At 41.6% G+C, this 21,279-nt stretch overlaps 1 protein-coding gene across 8 annotated transcripts in view; it reads right to left on the bottom strand.

Moving 5' to 3' along the window:
* Positions 1-291: 291 nt before the first annotated feature.
* The window catches only part of ADD3 (adducin 3), a 118,034-nt gene continuing 97,046 nt past the window's right edge, over positions 292-21,279 (bottom strand). For 7 of the 8 annotated variants that reach the window (XM_029932560.1, XM_029932556.1, XM_029932555.1 and 4 more), the window contains 13 exons: positions 19,234-19,372; positions 15,372-15,523; positions 14,340-14,420; positions 12,934-13,083; positions 12,379-12,522; positions 12,163-12,261; positions 10,637-10,819; positions 9,799-10,056; positions 8,172-8,291; positions 7,400-7,486; positions 5,046-5,169; positions 3,137-3,232; positions 292-2,515 (listed from right to left, as the gene is read on the bottom strand). In XM_029932560.1, coding sequence (XP_029788420.1) covers positions 2,223-2,515; positions 3,137-3,232; positions 5,046-5,169; positions 7,400-7,486; positions 8,172-8,291; positions 9,799-10,056; positions 10,637-10,819; positions 12,163-12,261; positions 12,379-12,522; positions 12,934-13,083; positions 14,340-14,420; positions 15,372-15,523; positions 19,234-19,372 — 1,926 coding nt within the window. In that variant the 3' untranslated portion in view covers positions 292-2,222. The remainder of the gene's footprint in view (positions 2,516-3,136; positions 3,233-5,045; positions 5,170-7,399; positions 7,487-8,171; positions 8,292-9,798; positions 10,057-10,636; positions 10,820-12,162; positions 12,262-12,378; positions 12,523-12,933; positions 13,084-14,339; positions 14,421-15,371; positions 15,524-19,233; positions 19,373-21,279) is intronic. The other variant, XM_029932561.1, reaches the window with a different exon arrangement.

Raw genomic sequence — 21,279 nt, 5'->3', positions numbered from 1 at the left:
GTCCTTCAAAGATCTTCAGAACCCAGAGATACACTTAAGGTCACTGTACACTATTGAGACAAAAAAAATAGGTCACTTGGGGCACATTTCTTCTAACACGAGAGCTGAAATAAGAAACATTTTTGTAGAGTGGATTTTAAACTAATTTGAAAATAAATTTGCCAGGACATCACTTATTCAGAAGCAACAGTCTCTCAAAATCTCACCGCAATAAAAAAAAAAAAAATTCGACGTGCCACAAAGTAATTCAGGCTAAGCAACCACCCCTGAATTGAAACGATGCCAAATCCATCTATTTAAAATACTGTTTATTTGTGATTTAACATTAATTAGCATTACATCTAAGAGCAATATCAGATAACATTTATACATTTTCCACAGGACACAGAGGTTCATTGGCTCATTCTTTATGCCAAAGCAAGTAAATAGAGGCATTAGCAAAAGGTGCAAATAGTTCACTGTTGCGTTTAAAAAATATTTATGCACATTGCATTCATTTAAGATATATATATATTTAAAAAGTTATGGAAAAGCATAGTTCACAGGTTACTGTTTCTACATACGTTGTAATACAACATAAATGATGTAGAACATAAAAAAAAATCCTCAAATACAGAATTAAGCAACTGAAAGTTGCCGCTAAGAGAGTAAAACACTGATTCCAGTAGTTAGTGAGATCCAGAATGAAATTTCCAGGCTCTGTTTCAGCACGGCGTCATCGGACACATACAGTCCAACAGAACCAGACCCAGAACACGCTGTGATGTGTAATGTGATTTTTACACGCCAACTCACCCTCCAGAAACACTTTGGATTATCTTTAACCCACTGACCATTTCGGATCATCAATTTTACATTGATTTGTGACATCACTTGGGTGAGGGGGAGAAAACTATATTAAATCTAGGTTTAAATTTGTATTTACATTAGAAAGAAAGTTAATGAACAAGGTGAGGAAATTTTGTAAAGATCATGAAGTGGTAGGTGTTCTTGTCAGCGAGCTTAGACCCACTGATTTCATCTAGTGCTGCCTTCTAAAGACAGAGAAGTTACGGGAAACCAAGAAATTCAATGACTTTGGCAGAGAAGATTGTAGAAATTTGGGACATGTGACAATAAACCACGCTTCAAATCCTGTCGTGACTGTGGGTCTTCCTCAAACTAGAGTTCTTGGCATGAGACCACTTCTGTTCCCTTCATTTTTCACTTTCTCGCTTCCCTTTAATTTGCTTACCTTGGGAGACCTTCCTCATTGGCGATACTAAGAGAAAAATACATGATAAGGTTCAAATATGAATCTAGTTATGCCTCGAAATGTTCTAATCTCCTTTTGATACCAAGCGCCTGGATGGCTGAATGACACTGAAGTCAACTTAGTACCCAGCACCTTCAAACATGCTCTCCTGTTATGTGATTGGCTAACATGCTCATGGTGCTTTTATACTGAATGGCATACAAACATCTCAACGTACAAAAGTCGTTTTTGTCAGAGTTAAACGAAATAACCCACGTTACGTGTACAAAATCCCCTTTGTTGAAAAATAAGGGGCTTTCTCAACTAATAAAAAAGGAAGTTTTCAAAAATTATAGTGTACTAAAATGATTTCTTTTTTTGGCAAAGAAAGTTACTTCAGGTGAGGAAGTTTTATACTATGAATAAAATTCCAAATGAATCTTTTCTTAATCTTTTTTTAAAAAAAATTCTGTGTCAGTGTATACTAACGCTATAGATTCTTCGAAGCTTTTGTAAAGCGTTCCGTTAATGCCCACTGAAACAATGGGAACCCAAAAGGTCTAGTCAATAATCGTGGTAAAAAATTAGAATCTGATTACTCAGTGAAGCATGTGTTGAGAAATAAAAATTCTCTCACTTGTGCACGGTATTTTGTTTCCAAGAGATACAAGGAGAAGGCCTGAAGTCATTCAGACAGATCTCTGTTTGTGGTGAGTTATAGCAATACTTCATGAGGGCAGAGCTAACTAAAACTAGTAATTATTTAAAAATTCAAAACCTTTTTTTGGACATATAAAATGAGAGATGAATTTGAAACTTCTTTTCATAATATGTTTTTCTTTTAGTAGAATCTCTTTCCAGTTCTTAAAGTCCAGTTTGCTACACCCCCCCAGTCTTCTCTACCACTGCATATTAATTGTCAACTTAAATGTGGTATTTAAATGTGCAATGTCACATTGTAATAGTAACAATTATAAAAAGAGTTTAGTTAGGCTTCAACTTTCTCCTTTTTTTTGTTCTTTTTCAGGAAAGAAGGAGTACGGAATTTCTTCTTTTTCTTGGATGGTGATTTTGAAGGTGAGCCTTCAGGTGACAGGACTTCCTCAATTTTTTCTGGAGACTGAATGGTGATCTCGATGTTCTCTATGGTCGGGCTTGTGGTTAATTTGCTCACGCGCTGCGCAAGCTCGTCTTCGGCGTCCTGCATGTCGTCCTTGCCGTTCACCACCATGTCGGGTCCTTCCGTGCAGACGAAGCTCTTGGAAAACAGCTCATGGTTTTCTACAAAAGGGCAGGGTTGGGTTTTTTTTTTTTTTGGTTATTTTATACAGTTAACATCTTTGCTTTATTTTACAAAACTGAAATGGTTTAGCAATGTGCTAAGGCATTACATAAAGTTCAATAAAGATAAATCATTACCTTAATAAACTACGGATCTCTTAGCATGAAGCTAGATTTTCTTAACTAGTGTACAGGGGGAGGGGACAAGGTGGTTAGACCCAAGGCTGGAGAAGTCTGTCACCAGCTGCACTGTCAATCAAGTCGGTATAAACGAGGAAGACAGCATGTCTTTTTCTTGAATTTGGGGGTCATTTGGCAATCTGACAGCTGAAAAGATTTCATGCTCCTGATTGGAAGATGTAGAACAAATCACTTTTAATTTCACAAATTCTTAAGAACCACCGATTGCCAAAATCCGGATTAAGGTAAATCAACATAAACGCTGAACAAAATTAGCACACCACTTGATTACAAAATATATAAAATTACGGGGAGCTTTACGTAAAATCCATGGCAAACTCATTGCAATCAGGTGTTCAATTTCCTTACAGGGAAACAAACGACAGAGGACAAACTCTTAAGACGGACTCAGGGAACGCTATGGGAAGTTACAGCGAATACCTTCTAATTTTTCAGGGATATTTTGCGGTGACTGAGTTTGAGACTGAATTTGTGAAACAGATGAAGCGTCATCTGAGAGTAAGTCCTGCTCAGCATCTGTTGGACGAGAGTTTAGTTAAAAGCCATGCAAAGAAAGAAGCATACGGTGTCGGGAAGGTTAGTGTGCACATCACAGGCCCGCAGACGCACGGCGGAGAGCTGCGCATGCGGGCTGCCGCATGGCTGCCCCACAGACGGGAACCGCACTGCGAGGGGAGCGCGTTAACTCTCCGGCTGGTGCCAGGAGCTGCGCATGCGGGCTGCCGCATGGCTGCCCCACAGACGGGGACCGCGTGAGGGGAGCGCGTTAACTCTCCGGCTGGTGCCAGGAGCTGCGCATGCGGGCTGCCGCATGGCTGCCCCACAGACGGGGACCGCGTGAGGGGAGCGCGTTAACGCTGCTGCCGGGGAGCTTACCACATGCTTAGCGAGGAAGCGCGGCTACGGCGGCCCCGGCAAATAACGTGTGTGCGGTTAGCTCTTGCCAGTGTTAGAAAACCAAAATATATCGCGCAGCCAGGGGAAAAGAATTAGGACGCCTCACCAATGATGCTACGCTCATGAGGCAGAGTGCCCCCGAATTTCTGAATACCCATTAGTGATTTCTGTCAGAGCGGTATCAGTGAGCTAATTCAGAAGGTCGTAATGAGTGTGGAAGAAACTACTTGTAAAACAGATAAAAGCTGACGGCTCCAGAGCGCAGTACTTGTTACCTGGCATCTTTAGGCTTTCAAGAAATAAGAGATTAAAGAGGGACGTTTTACAATATAGAAAATAGAAAAATACAAAACAGAAAAATAGAGAAAAAAATAGAGAACGTTTCTAACTTTAGGTTAGAAAGGAATAAACAAAGCCAATAATATCACTTAGAATATTTAATGGCGTCGGGATGACTCCCTTCCGTGCAGAGACACCAGCACACGGATACAAACTGTTCCCTGGATGATCTAGAGGTCAGTTCCTTCCACATGGTGTCTAATGTGGACAGAGAGTCTTTAGCCAAGGGCCCTGTTCTGGCTTGGGAAAAGTTTTCCGCTGGATGTTGTAGATGCTCTAAAGCCGAGGCCCTTACCCTCTTCTGGGGTCACAGATTTCTGACCCCTTGCCCTGAGTGCCCCCTTCGCAGGTGTGCACCATACACAATTAAGCACACGTCTTTCAGATGCTCCCTGACGGTCGCCAGTGTATCCAGAGTGGCAAAATCGAGAACCCCTGCCATGGAGAACTTCTTCTTGAGAAAAAGGGAGCTGGTATTTAATGAGCTTGGGTTTCATGAACAGTTTTAAAATAGAATCCTTACTTAGTGTTCAGAAGTCAGAAAAACTCAACCGCATTAGGATGCCCATGGACTTAAAGTCACATCAAAACTCTGGCAGTTTGCTTTATATTTTGATTTCAAAATTTGGACTTGATGATTTGTGATGCCCAAAAAGTATTAAAGTCAGATGATATATATATATAGGTATGTGTGTGTGTGTATATATATATATATATATATGTATATATGTGTATATATATATGTATATATGTATATAAATATATATTCTGTAACGTTTAAATCTATTAGTGTGTCTGTATTTATTTTAGTAAAGTAATGCTTATCTGTGGGTTTCACTTTACTATGGAGGACTTTTCGCTAATGATGAGACTGCTTTCTGAGGAAAACTTTTCCCTACATGTTGACATACAGGGACTCTGGTGGCTCTTTGCACTTTAGTGCCACCTACACTAAGGTCTGGGAGAGATGACAGGGAACATTCGATTGTAGAAGGAACATTTCAAAAGAAACCACTGACTGTCCTATCATCCAACTCAACGTGTTCTGCTGTTGGTACCATGGTTATCAGGCTTAATCTAAAAATGCACGAACCTTCCAGGCCTTGCTGCTTCCGCTCGACTGTCTTCTTGTACTCTTCAAGCTCTCCTTCCGTGAGATGACTGAAGGGGTTGGGAGGAGCTGGTGGGGCCTGATCGTCATCTTCAAACTGCATGGTCTTGCAAAGATAAACATCGGCAGATCACAAGTGCATTCTTCAGAACTGGACTAGAGGGCACAACACAGAGCTGAGGGCTCCCAGAGGATAGTGGGAGACAGGCAGGAGACTGAAGAACTCTCCGGATAAATGGCCTCAGATAAAAGAACTACACATGTTGACATTTGGGGACTCCCCAGAGAGACAGCCGAACATCCTACAGTGAAGCTCATCGATTCCCCAGCTCTGCCCACACCTGGAGCATCGGATTGGCTTTTCAGTGTCCCATTCTTCAATGTAAACAGATTACCACGTATTACTAGACACCTGAGGAAAGCTTCCAACATGGAAGAGAAAGACCAGAACAAACAGGAAAAAGAGAACTCAGAAGAAACAAGGACAATAAAGGCAGCTGAAGAAAATTTTAAATGGATTCTCTCTGAGCAGTACGAGAAACTATTGTACCCATGAAAGACTAGGATATTATTTAAAAAGAAACATTCAAGGAATAAGAAGTCTTAAAATTTAAAAACATATATCAAAATAGAAAATTAAATAGAAGCATGAGAAAATAAAGTCAACCAAATCTCCCAGAAAGGATAAGAAGACAAAGAGTAGGACAGTGGGAAACAGCATGCCCTGACAGAAAAAGAAAACTTAAAAAATTCCCAGAGGGGCGTGTGGGTGGGATCTGTCAGTTAAGCATCTGACTCTTGGTTTCAGCTCAGGTCATGATCTCATGGTTTGTGAGTTCAAGCCCCGCATCGGAGCTGACAGTGAGAGGCCAGCTTTGGATTCTTTCTCTGTTCTCCCTGGTCTCTCTCTCAAAAATAAATAAATAAATAAATAAATATTTAAAAAAAAAGAAAGAAAGAAAAAAAAGTCCCAGACCTGAAGGATATGACTTGGCAGACTGAAAAAGGTTCCTAAATGCTAAGAACAAAGACTAAAAGAAACCTACTACAGGGGCTCCTGGGTGGCACAGTCGGTTAATTAAGTGTTCGACTTCAGCTCAGGTCATGATCTTGTGGTTCATGAGTTTGAGCCCCGTGCTGACAGCTCAGAGCCTGGAGCCTGCTTCAGATTCTCTGTCTCCCTCCCTCTCTGCCCTTCTCCTGCTTGCACTCTATCTCAAAATATTCATAAACATTAAAAAAAAAAAAGAAACTACAAAGCACATCATTGTAAATTTTCAGAACAACAGGGATGCAGAAAAGGTATAAGAAAAAGGAAAGAGCCCTATACAAAGTTACACAGATCACAGTGTTCTCCTCCTTCTCAGCAGTAACAAGGAGGGGACAGCAGAGTGAGGTTTTCCATTTTTTTGAGGTAAATTATTTCTAAACCTGAATTCTAGGTCTATTGTTTAAACATTTGAAGGTAGAATACAGGATTTGAGACTGTTACCTCCGATGAATCCTTTCTCAGAAAGCTATTAGAGGATGTGCTCAATGACAGAGGGGGAAATCAAGAACCTGGAAGACACAAGGCAGGAAACAGGAGACAGTACAGAGGCAAGAGGCAGAGGAACCCCCAGGATGAGCCCGGGCAGCTGGCCTGAAGAGCCACCAGTCCAGGTCTGGGCCGAATGACAGAGCAATGAGACTACTTGTTACCCTTGATCCTTTGCGAAGTGATATTAAGGACTTTATAGTTCTTCCCAAACTCTAAGCCAATGTACCCAAAATACTAAGCCAATGAAAAGCACAGGCAACTATTAACTCTAGGGGGAGGAAAGTAGTATAAGAAAGGAAATGTAATCATGGGATACTACCTAGCTGAGCAGTGAACATTTAATGCTATGAACACTGAAAGCTGATTTAACAAAGAAATTGTAATATAGTCTTTCCCCAACCTTTTCTCATCTCTGAAATCTGGACTCATCTAATAACTGATGGCTTCCTACAATTTTAACTGTCAGGGATTTTTCTCTTTTAGTGATCTACAGAATAATGGTACTTCTTGGAGTTGATGACATAGATTCAATGAAGTCAGCTGAGGTCCAAAACTGATAGGCCAAGAAAAAGCAAACAGAACAAAGCAGCTCTTTAGAAACATGAAGGTAAATGCTAGAGGAAAGTCCTTGCCCCTGGAAATTGGGGGCTGAAGGTGACATTTTAAGTCTTGCAGTTATTTGATGTTTAAACTTGTGCTTATATTAACATTAGTAAAAATAAACACTCATATTTAAAAAGCAAACAAATTACTGTGGTACATCAAGACCAAAGAGCATATGGCTTCCTGGACTTACAGAAGGGGGCTTGTCCACAACAATTCCAGCAAGCAACTGAGACTGGGGTCCAGCTGTTTTCAAGTCGTATCGGTTTTGGTCTCGAATCTGAATTGAAACACAGTAACAAGTTCTTGCCGACAACTATGCAGACAGAAGATTTTTCCTATTTTCCCACAGGCTTGTCATTTGACCACCCAGAGCCTCTTTCATTCGTGCGTCCACATTCCCAACAACTCACATTCATCCGAACAACTCACATTCATCTCCTCCACTCTTCTTGATGTGATTTTTCTATTGTCTTATGTGGCTGGAGAATTACATTTTCCACTAACACTAGGGCTCACTTTCACTAATACAGCAGCAATATGTCTGACACTCCTTCTCCGTGGGGCCGCTCACCAGTGACTAGCACAGAGCTGGAGTGTTCAATACAAGCTAACGTTATATTGAGTTTCAGGACGCCAAGTGGCTCAGTTGGTTGAGTGTCTGACTCTTAATTTTGGCTCAGGTCATGATCTCCCAGTTCGTGAGACTGGGCTCCATGCTGAGCTCTGTGCTGACAGTGAGGACGCTGCTGGGGATTCTGTCTCCCCTTCCCTCTGCCCCCCTTCACTTGCACACGCACACTTTCTCTCTCTCTCCTCCAAAATAAATAAATGCATTCATAAAAAAATTATACTGCGCTTCAAATTCTTCTGTATTCACACCCCCTAAGTTTGGTATTAATCAGATTTAATCACATAAAACAGTATAAAAATGCCTTCTCCGGCCACAGATGACCACATCTTACCTTATTTCTCTTTTCTAGTACCTCATTCGGGTTTGTGTTTAAGGGAACAAATTGATTTGGATCTTCAATTTTGATAGGTGTTCCACTGCTAACTTTAGAAGAGTCCTCTGCTCTCATCCACTAAAAAGTAAAAAATTTTCTAGAATGAAGCTTTGTGTTAAGACTGTTTATTGACTCAGGGACAGGGAGCATATACTGCCAATATTCTGAAGAGTTTTACTAAGTGGTTCTTAGTGGTCAATTACTGTATAACTGATATTAGTTAGAAAGTCTCATGATCAGCACTCACTTAAAAAATGTGACTACTATTCACATGAAGACTCATGTTTATGGCTATTTAAATTTTCTCCTTTTGGCGTTTTCAAATCGATGTTGAAAATAGGATCTCTTATTAACTCGCACTCAGAGCTGTCGCCTGCACTGAAGTTTTATCGGCCAATGATGGCTAAGTCACCAAAAAGAATCGAAGGAATCTCTTCAGATTTAGTTTTCTAGACATCACTTTTCTATTTTTGGCTGCCAGAACAGGCCAATCCCCTGACCAGCATTTTATAAAGTGGGTAATCTGGTAGTAATCCATAATAGAACTATAGGGATGGATAAGCCTTATAAAATTCTTCTTTTTTTTTTTTTTACCTCTTATTGTCTCCTTTAATGAAGACTAATACTCATCAAGATCAATAATGGCTGGCCATCAATCTCCATCAATAAAATTAATTCTGGGAAACTTAGGAGTTTAATTTTGTACTTTTTTTTAAAAATGTTTTATTTATTTTTGATACAGACAGAGACAGAGCATGAGAGGGGCAGGGGCAGAGACAGAAGGAGACACAGAACTAGAAGCAGGCTCCAGGCTCTGAGCTAGCTGTCAGCACAGAGCCTGATGCGGGGCTTGAACCCACGAACCATGAGATCTGACCTGAGCCGAAGTCGGAGGCTTAACCGACTGAGCCACCCAGGCGCCCCTAATTATGTACTTTTACTAGGAGATAAGACAGAGACTATGGAAAAACACGCAGATGTCTAGGCACTTTCATAGTGAATGTTACTGATTTATATGACAGGATAAACAGATTTTGAGGATCTAGAGAATATTTGGTGATCAGCACTCTAAAACTAAACCAAATCTGAAGCAAAATGTTGAAAAAGATAAGACAACCCATTTCTTACTCTTTAAGATTCTTCCTAAGGATAACTAGGTGCAGTAATTCATGAAACTCTGAAACCATTATGTGTCAGTAACTTTTGTGGTTCTGATTCACGGGTACAATATAAACCCCAAAGCAGTACCAAGTAGTGGATTACGAACTGGGCTCCAGAGTCACTGTATGCATTCAAATCTTGACTTTACTATTCACAAATGATGAGTTAATGCATCTGTGCCTCAGTTTTCGCATCTATGAAATAGGGGAGAAAACGCACATCCTCTCCATACTGAGAGTATTAAATGAGAGAATTCATTTAAGTAACATAAAACAAAGTACCTTGTACAAAGTGTATACCTGATAAATGACAGGTTAGTATTATTATATTCTGCCTTCCCAACATTTTTAACATAGAACATCCGATTCACAGGCAACTAGGCAAAATATTTTGTGGAGGCAAACCGCATAAAAGAGCAACCTACTGTGATTTTGGTCCTGGGACTGGTCTCCCCATTCCGGGACTCCTCAGGCACATTCACTTTCATGTACGTGTTTGGGGAGTTCAGCCATCTTGTCTTCTCACGCTGCTGTCTCTGTGCCATGTATTTGAGAGGAGAGAGCGGCACTGTGTCATCCTCAAAGGAAAACGCGGTCACGGTTGCTGGGATTTCCACGTCACTCTTGTGCCTGGGCTTCTCGCGAATGAGCGGATGCCTGTAAGCATAGCCTGTCCTATACCCCTAAAGGAGCAGAAAAACCACACTGGAAATAATGAAACATGTACCGAACACAGCATTTGGACTCTTAGTTCTTTAAACAAACGATCAAAAAGACTCTGTTGTTGAAAAGCAAAGAAGAAAATATCTGTCAAACCTCACACAACCTCCACATAACACTAGAGTTGAAATTAAGCAAATTTCAAGATCTGGTTAAAACAGATTCCAGCTGACAATGTGATTTCCACTCACACAACTATTCCTGACAAAGGTAATTTCAAAACTGCTGACCAGAAACATTTTCCTAGCTATTTTCCAGTTTTCTGGAAGCCAAATCTCAGTGCTCATTTAAATCTTTGTTCCTTGGTCTGAAGGCAATATTCTTCTGACCCTTAGTGGAGGAGGGTAAAATCTAAAGTAAGACATTTGCACGTTTCACTGTTTGGTTCTCAAAAATGTGGTAAAATTACACTGGAATGCCTTCCTAGAGTCAAACTCAGTTCCCAGAAGTATAAGCATGTTCCCAGACCGAAAGGAGACGAAAGCATTTGCTCTTGAATTTGAAGACATGAAATCTTAAGTTTATGTTCAATTTTTCACCTACCAAATTATCCAGAGTCCTCATCAGCCCCTCAAACTCAATCTCGCCAACCTTCCATTTCTGATGGGAGCCCATATTCACTCCTCCTCCTCCAGACGCTGCTACAGCGTGAGTGAAAGGTTTATACTTCTGAAGATCCAGCATAAGCAAATTGTCCACTCCACCTGCCCCTGCTAAGGCCTTCACCTGTAATTGACGGCAAAATACGGAGGTATAAGACCGTAAAAGATTTTCAGGAATAGTTCACCTTTAAAAAGTCATGATTTCAAGTCAGCAAATACCTATAACACTTGTTCAGGCTACTAAGAACAGGAATAAGGCAATATACTTGTGAAAATAGGCAGCTGAAGTATCTTTTCCATTGATCTGAGAAAGATACCTTCCAGGATTCTGATTCTCCCTGATGGAAAACACATTTAGAGCCATTCCTTTTAACATATTTCAAGAAACTGAATTCTCTTGCCAAATTTTAAAGTTATCTTGCAGTTTTCCCATGGCTACCCAATTTTTTTTTTTTTTTTTGCTGAAGGTTATAATTTTAAAGGAATATAGACTCTACACTGTGAAGTTTAGGATATTTAGGCAGAAGCAGCTCATTATCTTAATTTTATCAAGCTTTTCAGAGCTTTGCTTGAGAAGAGAAGGGGTGGCTAGAGGGGAAAAAAAATTCGGTTTTTAAGACATTAAAACTGACAGAAAAGATTTTTCTCATTTGTGGCCCTTCCAATAAGGTAAGATTATTGCCATTTGCTTCAAGAGTCTTCTTGAAGACGGAAATTAGGTCTGTTAAAAATACATTCATTCAGCTTCTCTGAGGAAAAAAGTGGTTAATAAATAGCCAACCTTTATAAAAAGGTTGAGGCTGTGGAACTGTTGGAAACTGAAGGAGCCTGAAAAACTTCTGGCCCTGCTCTTGCACTTTTTGTAAAAGTGGCTACAATACATCTGATCTTTGATGACGGATGGACGGTTGCCTGTTTCTAATTAGTGTGATCACAACCACTACAGGGTAAAAACAGAGACCATCACAATTAAGCAGGATTATGGGGAAAACGATGTTTATGAGGCACTCAGATTTGTGTCTGTGTGTGTGTGTCTATAGGAGAATTTTAATTTTTTTCCTATTTTCAATTCAGAGATAACTGAGTTGACACCCTTTTAAAAAAAATGTTTAATGTGTGTTTATTTTTGAAAGAGAGAGACGGTTGTGGGGGGTAGCAGGGGAGGGGAAGAGAGAGAGGGAGACAGAATCTAAAGCAGGCTCCAGGTTCTGAAATGTCAGCACAGAGCCTGATGCGGGACTTGAACTTATGAACCGTGAGATCATGACCTGAATCGAAGTCAGATGCCTAAATGACTGAGCCACCCAGGTGCCCGAGTTGATCCTTTTTATTCAAGTAAAGCAGATCTCTTAAAAGACAAAACAGAAAGCCACCAACAGGCCTCTGAAAATAAATAACACAAAACCCAACTCAACAAGCAAATTAGAGACAATCAAAAACAAGCGTGTAGGGGGCTAACTTTCCTACCTGAATCTCACAGGCTAGCTGCACATTAAATATATAATGAAAAGCTTCCTCGAGTGTTTCTCCGAGGGCTACCACACCATGATTTCTGAGTACCAGCACCTAAAATAGAATCACAAAGCAATCACTTTAAATAACTGGCATAGCTCACACTATGTTGTTTTCATCAACAGCAACAGCAACAAAAATAGCTCCTTCGATAGAAGCTCTACTGCATACCTTACAACTTGGCCCCAGAACTTTCTGCAGTTGAATTCTCTCCTCCTGTTCATCAAGGGACCCTTGGTAGTCATAATAAGCGACATCTCCCAGCAAGAGGGACTCTTGAGAAATTGGAAGGATCCCGCATTTCATGGAGGATACCTATTTGATTGGGCCCATGTCAAAAGAACACATTTAGTTAGGAGTGACACTTTCCCAGGAATCCGTATCTTTAGTCAGCTCAGGAAGCACTGGCCGAATTCACTGAGTTCACCATTCCAACCCAACTCTCACTTTAGGTTTTCAGTTCTTCCAGAAAGAAAAAACAAAAAGGAATTGGGGATACAACTCAAATTGTTGTGCCAAATATTATGAAAACAACTTCACTCCAAAGAACTCAGTACCCAATTATCAGTTGATTAGTGAAAAATGCAAATGCTATTTCTCTGGTTGTTTCCTGTGATGTCAGCATTGGGTGTGAAGGAAATTTTGCTTTCTGGGTACGCAGAGGATTCGTATTTCCACTATAACACACTCCCAGAGCCAGTGCTGGTTTGACTTTCAGTGACTTACCGCGGCTGTTTCAAGGGTATGGATGTGCACCACACACTTCACATCAGGACGTGTTGAGTAGATGGCAGCATGGGGACTGAAGCCCGTGTGGTCAATTTTCAAATTAGTACTTCCCTGATCAACCACTTCTCCTATGATATTGACTTTCACCTGGAAAAATCAGAGAGATATATGTAATTAGTACACATGTATCAAAGTTTGCCTATGATTCACAAACTAAACTGAGGGGAGGGGGGCAGCCTTTTCTGTCAAAGGCCAAATAGTCAATATTTTAGACTCTGTGGGCCTCTGATGCAACTACTCAACTCTGCCACTTTATGCAGAGCCACTGAGAACTGTAGAAGAATGGGTGTGGCTTTGTTCCCATAAAGCTTTATTTATAAAAACAGGCAGTCTGCAACAAAACTTTGAATTTAGTAAGAAGTAGCTTCCAAAAACGAAGTAACTTAAACTCTTCACTAAAGGCCTGAACAAGCCCGGCGTTCACGGAGTTGGCTGGGAAACTTCCATTCGCTGACGCTGTAGCACCCAGACCCAACGGCTTTCCTGTCACCCCAGAGGCCAACGACAGTGCCTAGGAGCACAATCATGGGAAGTAACATGCTACACAGTCAGCCGCCCTGCTCACACCAGCTGAACTCTACTGAAATCTATTTATAAAATACACACAGACTGTGTGTGTGCTTTAAAAAAGTTCCAGAGCATACAGGGTGGAGAACAAGTCAAAAGATTTCCTTCAAAACATGGATAGTTCACTGTTCATTAGTCTCTTCAACTACCTTGTTTTCCTTGACCCTGAAAATTTTTCTTAAAAAAATCAACATAACTGGGGTGCCTGAGTGGCTCAGTCGGTTAGGCCTCAGACTTCGGCTCAGCTCATGATCTCACATTCGTGGGTTCGAGCCCCACGTCGGGCTCTGTGCTGACAGCTCAGAGCCTGAAGCCTACTTCTGGTTCTGTGTGTCTCTCTCTCTGCCCCTCCCTGCTTATGCTCAGTCTCTCTATGTCTCAAAAATAAATAAAACATTAAAAAAAAATCAATATAACTCAGGGCACCTGGGTGGCTCAGTCAGTTACGTGGCTAACTGCGGCTGAGGTCATGCTATCACAGTTCGTGGGTTTGAGCCCTGTGTTGGGCTCTGTGCTGACAGCTCAGAACTGGTGCCTGCTTTGGATTCTGTGTCTCCCTCTCTCTCTGCCAACCCCCCCGCTCCCAGCTCACACACTGTCTCTTTCAAAAATAAATAAATGTTAAAAAAATCATAACTTTCTAAACTCTTTCCTGTTCACTAAGAAATGTTTTTTTCATCCATACCTTTTCTTGTTCTGTCCTGTACCAAAAGCTGAAAACTGTTAGGAAAGCACAAAGAAGCACAGATTAAGTAACATAGGAATGAAAATTATACCAAGTTGGAGGCTGTGGCTTCAGAAAAAGAGAGGCCTCTAGGAATTATTATTATGTGGTCTTGCTCCTTACTTATTCTTACCTGGAAGAGAGAAAACAAACAAACAACAGGCAATGACTATGAGGTCATTCATATTTTGCAGCGTAAACATGAGGACTACACTCGTAGTGAAGAACTGTCGGAGATCTGGGAGGAGGGTGGAAAGCAACAAAGTAGAAATTCAAGGTGTGCAACGGGAACTTTCCTTGAAAAGTTTTCTTCCCTCAAAACTCGAGCACTTGCTGAAAACTTCTGACATTAGTTTCTCATTTACTGGACTTCCTTAAAGCGTTATCCTAGGAGCTCTAAAGCCACTTAGGGTCAGCTATATTCATGAGAAAATATTAACTGAATGTGTAATCTCGATTTACGACATGGAAATGAAGGGGAAAGGGGCAAAGGGAAGGGAAGTCTTTCTGGGAAGGCAGGAAGGAGGTGGAGACGGAAGCGGAAACACAGGACAGGCCTGGGAGGGAAGAGAGCTCTGGGAAGACAGCACCTTGCCCCGGCGCCCCTTCCATTACTGTATTTTCCTACTTTTATGCTTCTAAATATCGTCTGGTTTCCAAGTGTGACAGCATGAAAACACACATGATAATGAAAGGAAAAAATACCCTTAAAGAGAATAAAGAGCAGGGTGGAAACTTCCCTGGCCCCCTCTACTCTGTCTGCCCCAAGTGCTTGTCGGTGACCCTCATGCTCGTAGAGAATTAACACGGAGAGAGAAAGTTGTGCTAGAAGGATTTCTTCTCAGATGGTTTCTGCAACTGGTCTGAACTAAAGGGACAACACAGACAGTAAATGGCAGAGGAAGTTAGGCTTAACCCCAGCCTCTCCTCTGCCGAGAAGGTTTAAATCAGGACTAGGTTGTAACCTAGCATGCTAGGTTCAGAAAACGAAGTCTGACCAGGCTTAGCAGTCAAGGGGAGGACAGTACAGTCACCTGCTAGTTGGGATTTTTTAAAAAAAAGAATTGAAAGCCAAAGAACTCACGGAGATATAGGCGTTTGCCAGGTGTGCCCATCCAAACAAGTCCACGAGTCTGTACAGGCTGGCAAGCTTACAGCGCGTCAGCTTCTCTCCCTTCACGTAGGAGGACGTGTCGGCCCCAGGGAGGTCATTGATAGGGGTGACCATGCCGAGACCTACAAGGAGAAGGTGTGGAGAGTGATTTCAAGTCAAGCACTGCGTCCCAGCCTTGGAAATAGGATGTGCAACTGATCAGCCCGCACAATGTTGCATTAGCTTATCTTCCTTGGGAGAAACGCGCATCAGCAATCTTCCCTGCCCTTTTGTCCAGGGCTGTACTTGTTGGGGAGGGACTTGCTAGGGAGTCAGGTTCCCACCACTGGGGACAAATGGTCACATGATCCCAATGGGGAAAGTGTTCTTAATCCTGAGGCCATTGCTAATTTTATGATGAAAGATCTCAACAGAAAGCTACTTTTCTCATAGCTCTTTTGACTTTCATTCAGACAAAAATTGTTTAAAATGGAAAAGAAGGCATTCACACCACAGTGTGCCTCTGCCGTCCCTAAGCAACAAAACCTAAGTCCTGGCTTTCATGACCCAATTGCTAACTTCAGATGTGATCAAGTTCCGCTTTTTCTTAGTCTTCGTTCTCCTTGACATCATTTACCACGTCTCCCCTGAAGTTCGTCCACAGGCCCGCATGGCACCATCTGGATCTCTTGTTCTCCTTTCACCTGCTGCTGCTCACTCCTTCGACAAGTTCTCTCCCCTTTCTCCCACCTGTAGCCCCTTCCCGAAGCTCAGTCCTCCACTATGCTCCTCTCTCCTGTTCCTTTTCCCCGTGACAACACTGCGGACTCAGGCACCCTGATCTTTACCTGTGAGCAGGCCTTCCCACCCCCTCCCTTCAGCCTGCTGCTTCTAACAGCCTGCGACACAGTAACATACAAATTAAAAAAGAAGTGATTTTATCTCCCTGCTTTTGCTTACCTTCTCGCGTCTCCTCAGTCTTCGGGTATCGATGGTACTACAACTCCCACAGGCTCAAACACGAAGTAACATTTACCTCTTAACCTGTCCTGAGCGATCAGCCGTAATGCGTCCCCACATTCATTCCACCACCCTCCTCTTAGGAGTTCTCTCACTTTCCATCCTCAAGTTCAGGCCTCACTTCACATGTAATGCTTGCAATAAGCCTTCTCATTCTTGTCCTTGCCTTTGGCCCTCTCTTTGTAAATCCATTCCACATAAAGTCATCAGATTGAGTTTGTAAAGCAACAATGTTAAGCCTCACTACTCCCTTGCTCCAAGTTCTGCAGAAGCCCCAACCCTGACGGCCTACAAGGGGCCAAGAAATTCATGTAAGTGCATAAACCGGGCCTGGTGCAGCCCATGGGCCACTAGAAACCTCACAGGCCTGGGCTGAAGGGGCAGCTGTAACTTCACAATCAGCTCTACCATGTGAGAATCAGAGTTCCGGGCTATCAGAAAGCTTAAACTTGGGCCCCAAGTCAACACTCTAATGTGAGATCTTCTACTTGCAACATGTTGTGAACTAATTCAAAGAAATAGTTTCAATGTGTAAGCCATCTGAAACAATATAGTTTCTAACAAAATTTCAGAGTCAGCCATTTAACCCATCTCCCACTTTACTCGCCAACTTTAACTTCCACTTTCCGTAACACAGTATCAATTTTCCAGCCAGACGGGCTCATTTCTATTCCCTGACCTCTGAACTGTGGGACACAGCTTTCTGGCTGCCGTGCCCTTGTACATTCCCGCCAGCAACCTCAGCGGCTCCCCCTTCCTGCTGTGGTATCTAGGACACACTCAGGATACCTCCTCTTACTATTTTTGGTCTTCCCAAATCAGTCTTCCTCTTCTCACTTTTGAAATTTTCTCCTTAGACCCCTTTTTCTCTGACTATATCCCCCTGTATGATTTAATCTACACACACAGCCCTGAAGAATATGTCTCCATTCCGACTGCTGCAATGTCTTGGCAACTCTGGGCAACCTGGCATGCCTAAAGTTGAACTTCCTCCATTTCCCAAGCCAAAGAGATCCCCAACTCTGGACATTCCTATTTCTGTCTACTAATAATACCATGAAATTTCTCAGTTAATTCTTCACACAGAAATTATTGAGGTCTTTCTGTATCACCCTCCTGCTTAAAATGGCTTTTCAAAGTTAGAATAGACTCCAAACTTGCAACCCTGGCCACAAAGCCCTACATGACTCAGCTTCTCTGCCTGTTTCTGACTTCCCTTTGTTCTACTGGATTCCCCCAAACTATGCTCCAGATCCTCATCTTTAGTTTTTGCTCCTTGAAGAGACCTCCAAATTCATTCTCCTCTTATGTCCATCTGCCACTTGTACTTGTTCCTTCCACTTGGACTGTTTTCTCTTGATCTTGGTATGGTTTGTTCCTTCTTGCCATTCAGATTTCATTTTAAATGTCCCCTCCCCTCCTCAGAGAAATCCTTTCTGATCACCTCATCCAGTCTTCTAGCTCCTATCAAATCACCATCTGTTAGTTATCTGCATAGCACTTGTTATCTGACCATAAAATTTTATTTAGTCTCTTTTCTGTCTCCACAAGAAGAAGAATCTTATCTGTCTTGTTTATCAGTGTATCGCCCATCTCTAACAGGGTGCTTGGAACATAATAGATACTCAATATTACAGAAAGAGCAAAAAACAAACAAACAAACAAACAAACAAACAACTAGCTCAACCTTTGAATTTTTGTTTCTTCTGACAGAATGTTTCTTCCAAGCTAGAAGAGTGATTTTGGAGCTCACGGTTCTCGCCCACTATCTGCACCATCTTCCCACACCCCCACGCCAAACTGTTACTGAGTTTTCGCTACTCCTCTTTGGTTATGCCTTTCTCATCGATCTCTTCCTTTTTGTACTCACACTACTGCTTCAGTTCAAGCACTTACACCTCACACTGGGACTCTTTCAAAGGCTCTTTAGCCAGTGTATATGTGCTGACACACTGGTCCACTTCGAGCTCCACAAACACACCCTTCGCCTGGTGTGTTTTCAACATCAGGTCTCAAGAGTTATGCCATTCCTCTATCTGGAAGTACTTGAATTTATTGACTCCTACTTTAACCAAACCAAACCAAAGAAAGGCAGAAATGAAGGAAGAGAAGGAAAAAAAAAAAAGGAAAGAAAACAAACCAGAGGAAAAGAAAGTCCCTTAATGCTGATATGACTCTCCTCCCTTGACTCGGACCTGAAGCCCCTGACAGCACCTTCTGGCACTCTGTGCGTGTCCTGGGATTGCAGGGAGTTCTGGGCAGATCTTGCTGAGACATACAGCGCTTAGGGGTCCGCTCACCACAGTGGTGCTCTTACTAAAGAGCTGTTAAATGTAAAAATGTCCTAACCCCTCTTTTATACCAAATTCTAAACACTCCATCCTGTAGGGCCTGGTTAGCTCAGGCCTCTTTTTCAGAGTTTTCTCGGTCCACTTCAACCAATAATCAATCCCCAATCTCAGTTCAGAGCATGATGACTTATAAAGGGTCATTAGACAATTTCCTATGAATTGCTTTGTAATTTTTTCTTTTACAGTTATTCTATAGTTTTTTTTGTTTTTTTTTTTTTTTTGCATTCACGGTAGGTCTCCTCAACTAAACTTACACATTTACGTAGGACAGGGCCCATGTCTCGTAACTATTTTACTATCTCACAAAGTCTAGTAAATGCCTGGTTGGTAACAAAAGGTAAAAGAGTTTAACATTACGTTGCTTCAAGTATTAGATGTTATAAACTTAAGGACTGAACCAGAGCAGAATGCGCCGCTAGAGATGTGCAGGGTTCAAAGTAGAGATAAAATTATACTTTTTGAACATTTTGAAACTGACGTACTGAGAGGAGGGGAAGCAAAGCCCGAGAAAGAGTTAGTCGTGACGTAATCTGCGATCTGCTGCAACGCCAGCAATCCAGTTGGGTTGTGGCCTTTCTTCATCTGTTCTTGGATAAGGCACTCCAGGTCTTCCCGAAAGGCCTGTAACACACAAAAGTAACCACTGAGCTCAGACACCTCACTGGGAGCAGAACAACTCAAACTTAACTTTCTCTATAATCAATCTTTCCCTCATTCTCTTTTGAATAAGGTTTCATCTACACTATTTGAAGACAAATATAAAACATAAAATAATAAAACAGTGGAAGAAGGAGGCAAGACGCTTGCCTTCAGGAGGAAAAAAATCATTAGGAAGTCTCACTCTCATAGAAAACTAGCTACTGTATCATCTACAATAGATCTACATAAAGCAACTCTGTTAACAATACGGAACTGGAGTACCAAGTACGACTGACGCAAAGAGAGAGGCATTCCTTGCCCAGTGGCCTCATTATCTAGGTTGGGTTAGAGTCCCTCTTTGGATGGGGCAAGACTGACTGTAGCCGGACTCACAGAGGTCTTCACTAAGATATACTACATACATCACGGCTTCCATTTTAGGAATTCCATGGCAGTTCCCTTACTTAGCTCTACAAACACTGAAAGCAAACTGGTAAGAGCCAAGAATGGTTTACTCACCTTCTGCAACACTGTGCTAAAGAAAGGACATTTTCTCCAACTTTGGGTACTCTATATTCCTGTTCTGGAGTTCTCCTGTATCTCTTCCTTTGGGGGGCATATGTGTATGTGTCAGAAACAGTGTTTGTATCAGTAAAAATACTGAACATTACGAGAAATTCTCCATTCTAGTAACCCTTGAGTTGCTAAGATGATTCATCATTCGAAACTGCTCTCAATCCTTCACATTACTTGAAATAGCTCATTTTCCATTTCCATAACGCCTAACCAATATTTACTTTTATTAAATTCATTATTCTTTTCTTGCTCAAATCTTTTCTCATTAATTTTAAACAAAAGTGCTCATAATATAAGGTTTAGAAACCTTGCTCTAGCTTACATGGGAAACAATGCCCTGCCAGAAATCAAGTACAAATTTTAACCACTTCACCTAAGAAGGAGCGCCAGAGTCCAGCTCCGGCTGGTCCAGGGTCCCCTGAAGGAGGCAACGGCGTCGGAGGAAAATTGGCAGAAAATTGGAGACGAGAGAGCCTGGAGTTTCTTTCTTTCCTGGTTGGTCACCAGTCTGGCATTTCTCTCTTGCCAGGTTTTGTGCCTTTATTTATAGATTTATGACATCAAAAAGTGGAAGTTTTGCAAATAATTCTCAGTGACAAAGATGCTTTGAAAAGGGTGCAAAAAGGAGGCATTTTTGCAGAACTATTCTAATTACAGTGAGGTAACTTACACATCATAGGATAACAGGATATTCTCAGTGAAAAGCAGATAACATACATATTTGTTTGAACCAGTAGTAAATCTCACAACTAGAAAGATAGCAGGAGGTTTTCAGTGAGAAGCAGATAGCAAGCACATTTTATAACAATACCGCTAAGATTCAGGCATAAACAAGGCTAGGAGGCATTCTATTTGGCTCACAAGAGGAAGAATGTATTCGCGATGGTTAGTAAATAAACCTTTTGTCAACCTTGTTCTTTGATGTTGAAGGTGTAAGCGCCATAGGCGCCCCAGATGAGCTGATGAGCCGGACTTTGCATGTGAGTTTGAGTTGTAACTACTCTTACCCATCCTCACAATGGGCACCAATTAGCATATGTATGCACAGTAACTTATGCCTGCTTTTGTTTGTTTCTTATTCCTAAATTAGGCTCTTTTTCTCTGGGACAAAGTAAATATTATTCTTAGGTTCTTTAACCCCTTAGGAGACCCTTTCGCCAACATCTGCAGGGCTTTGTTTAACTTCCTCTTTATAGAGGTGGGAATATGCTTCTTCCCAGGAGGTAACTGTGTGGGGAATATCGGTCTGACTTGGAACACTGTGAGGCCTAATCAATAGCAACAGGCTTAATTTCACACGACAGTAGTAGCAG

Source organism: Suricata suricatta, chromosome 2 (genome assembly GCF_006229205.1).
Source record: "Suricata suricatta isolate VVHF042 chromosome 2, meerkat_22Aug2017_6uvM2_HiC, whole genome shotgun sequence".
In the NCBI taxonomy this organism is placed as follows: Eukaryota; Metazoa; Chordata; class Mammalia; order Carnivora; family Herpestidae; genus Suricata; species Suricata suricatta.
This window is presented reverse-complemented; position numbering and strand designations above follow the sequence as displayed.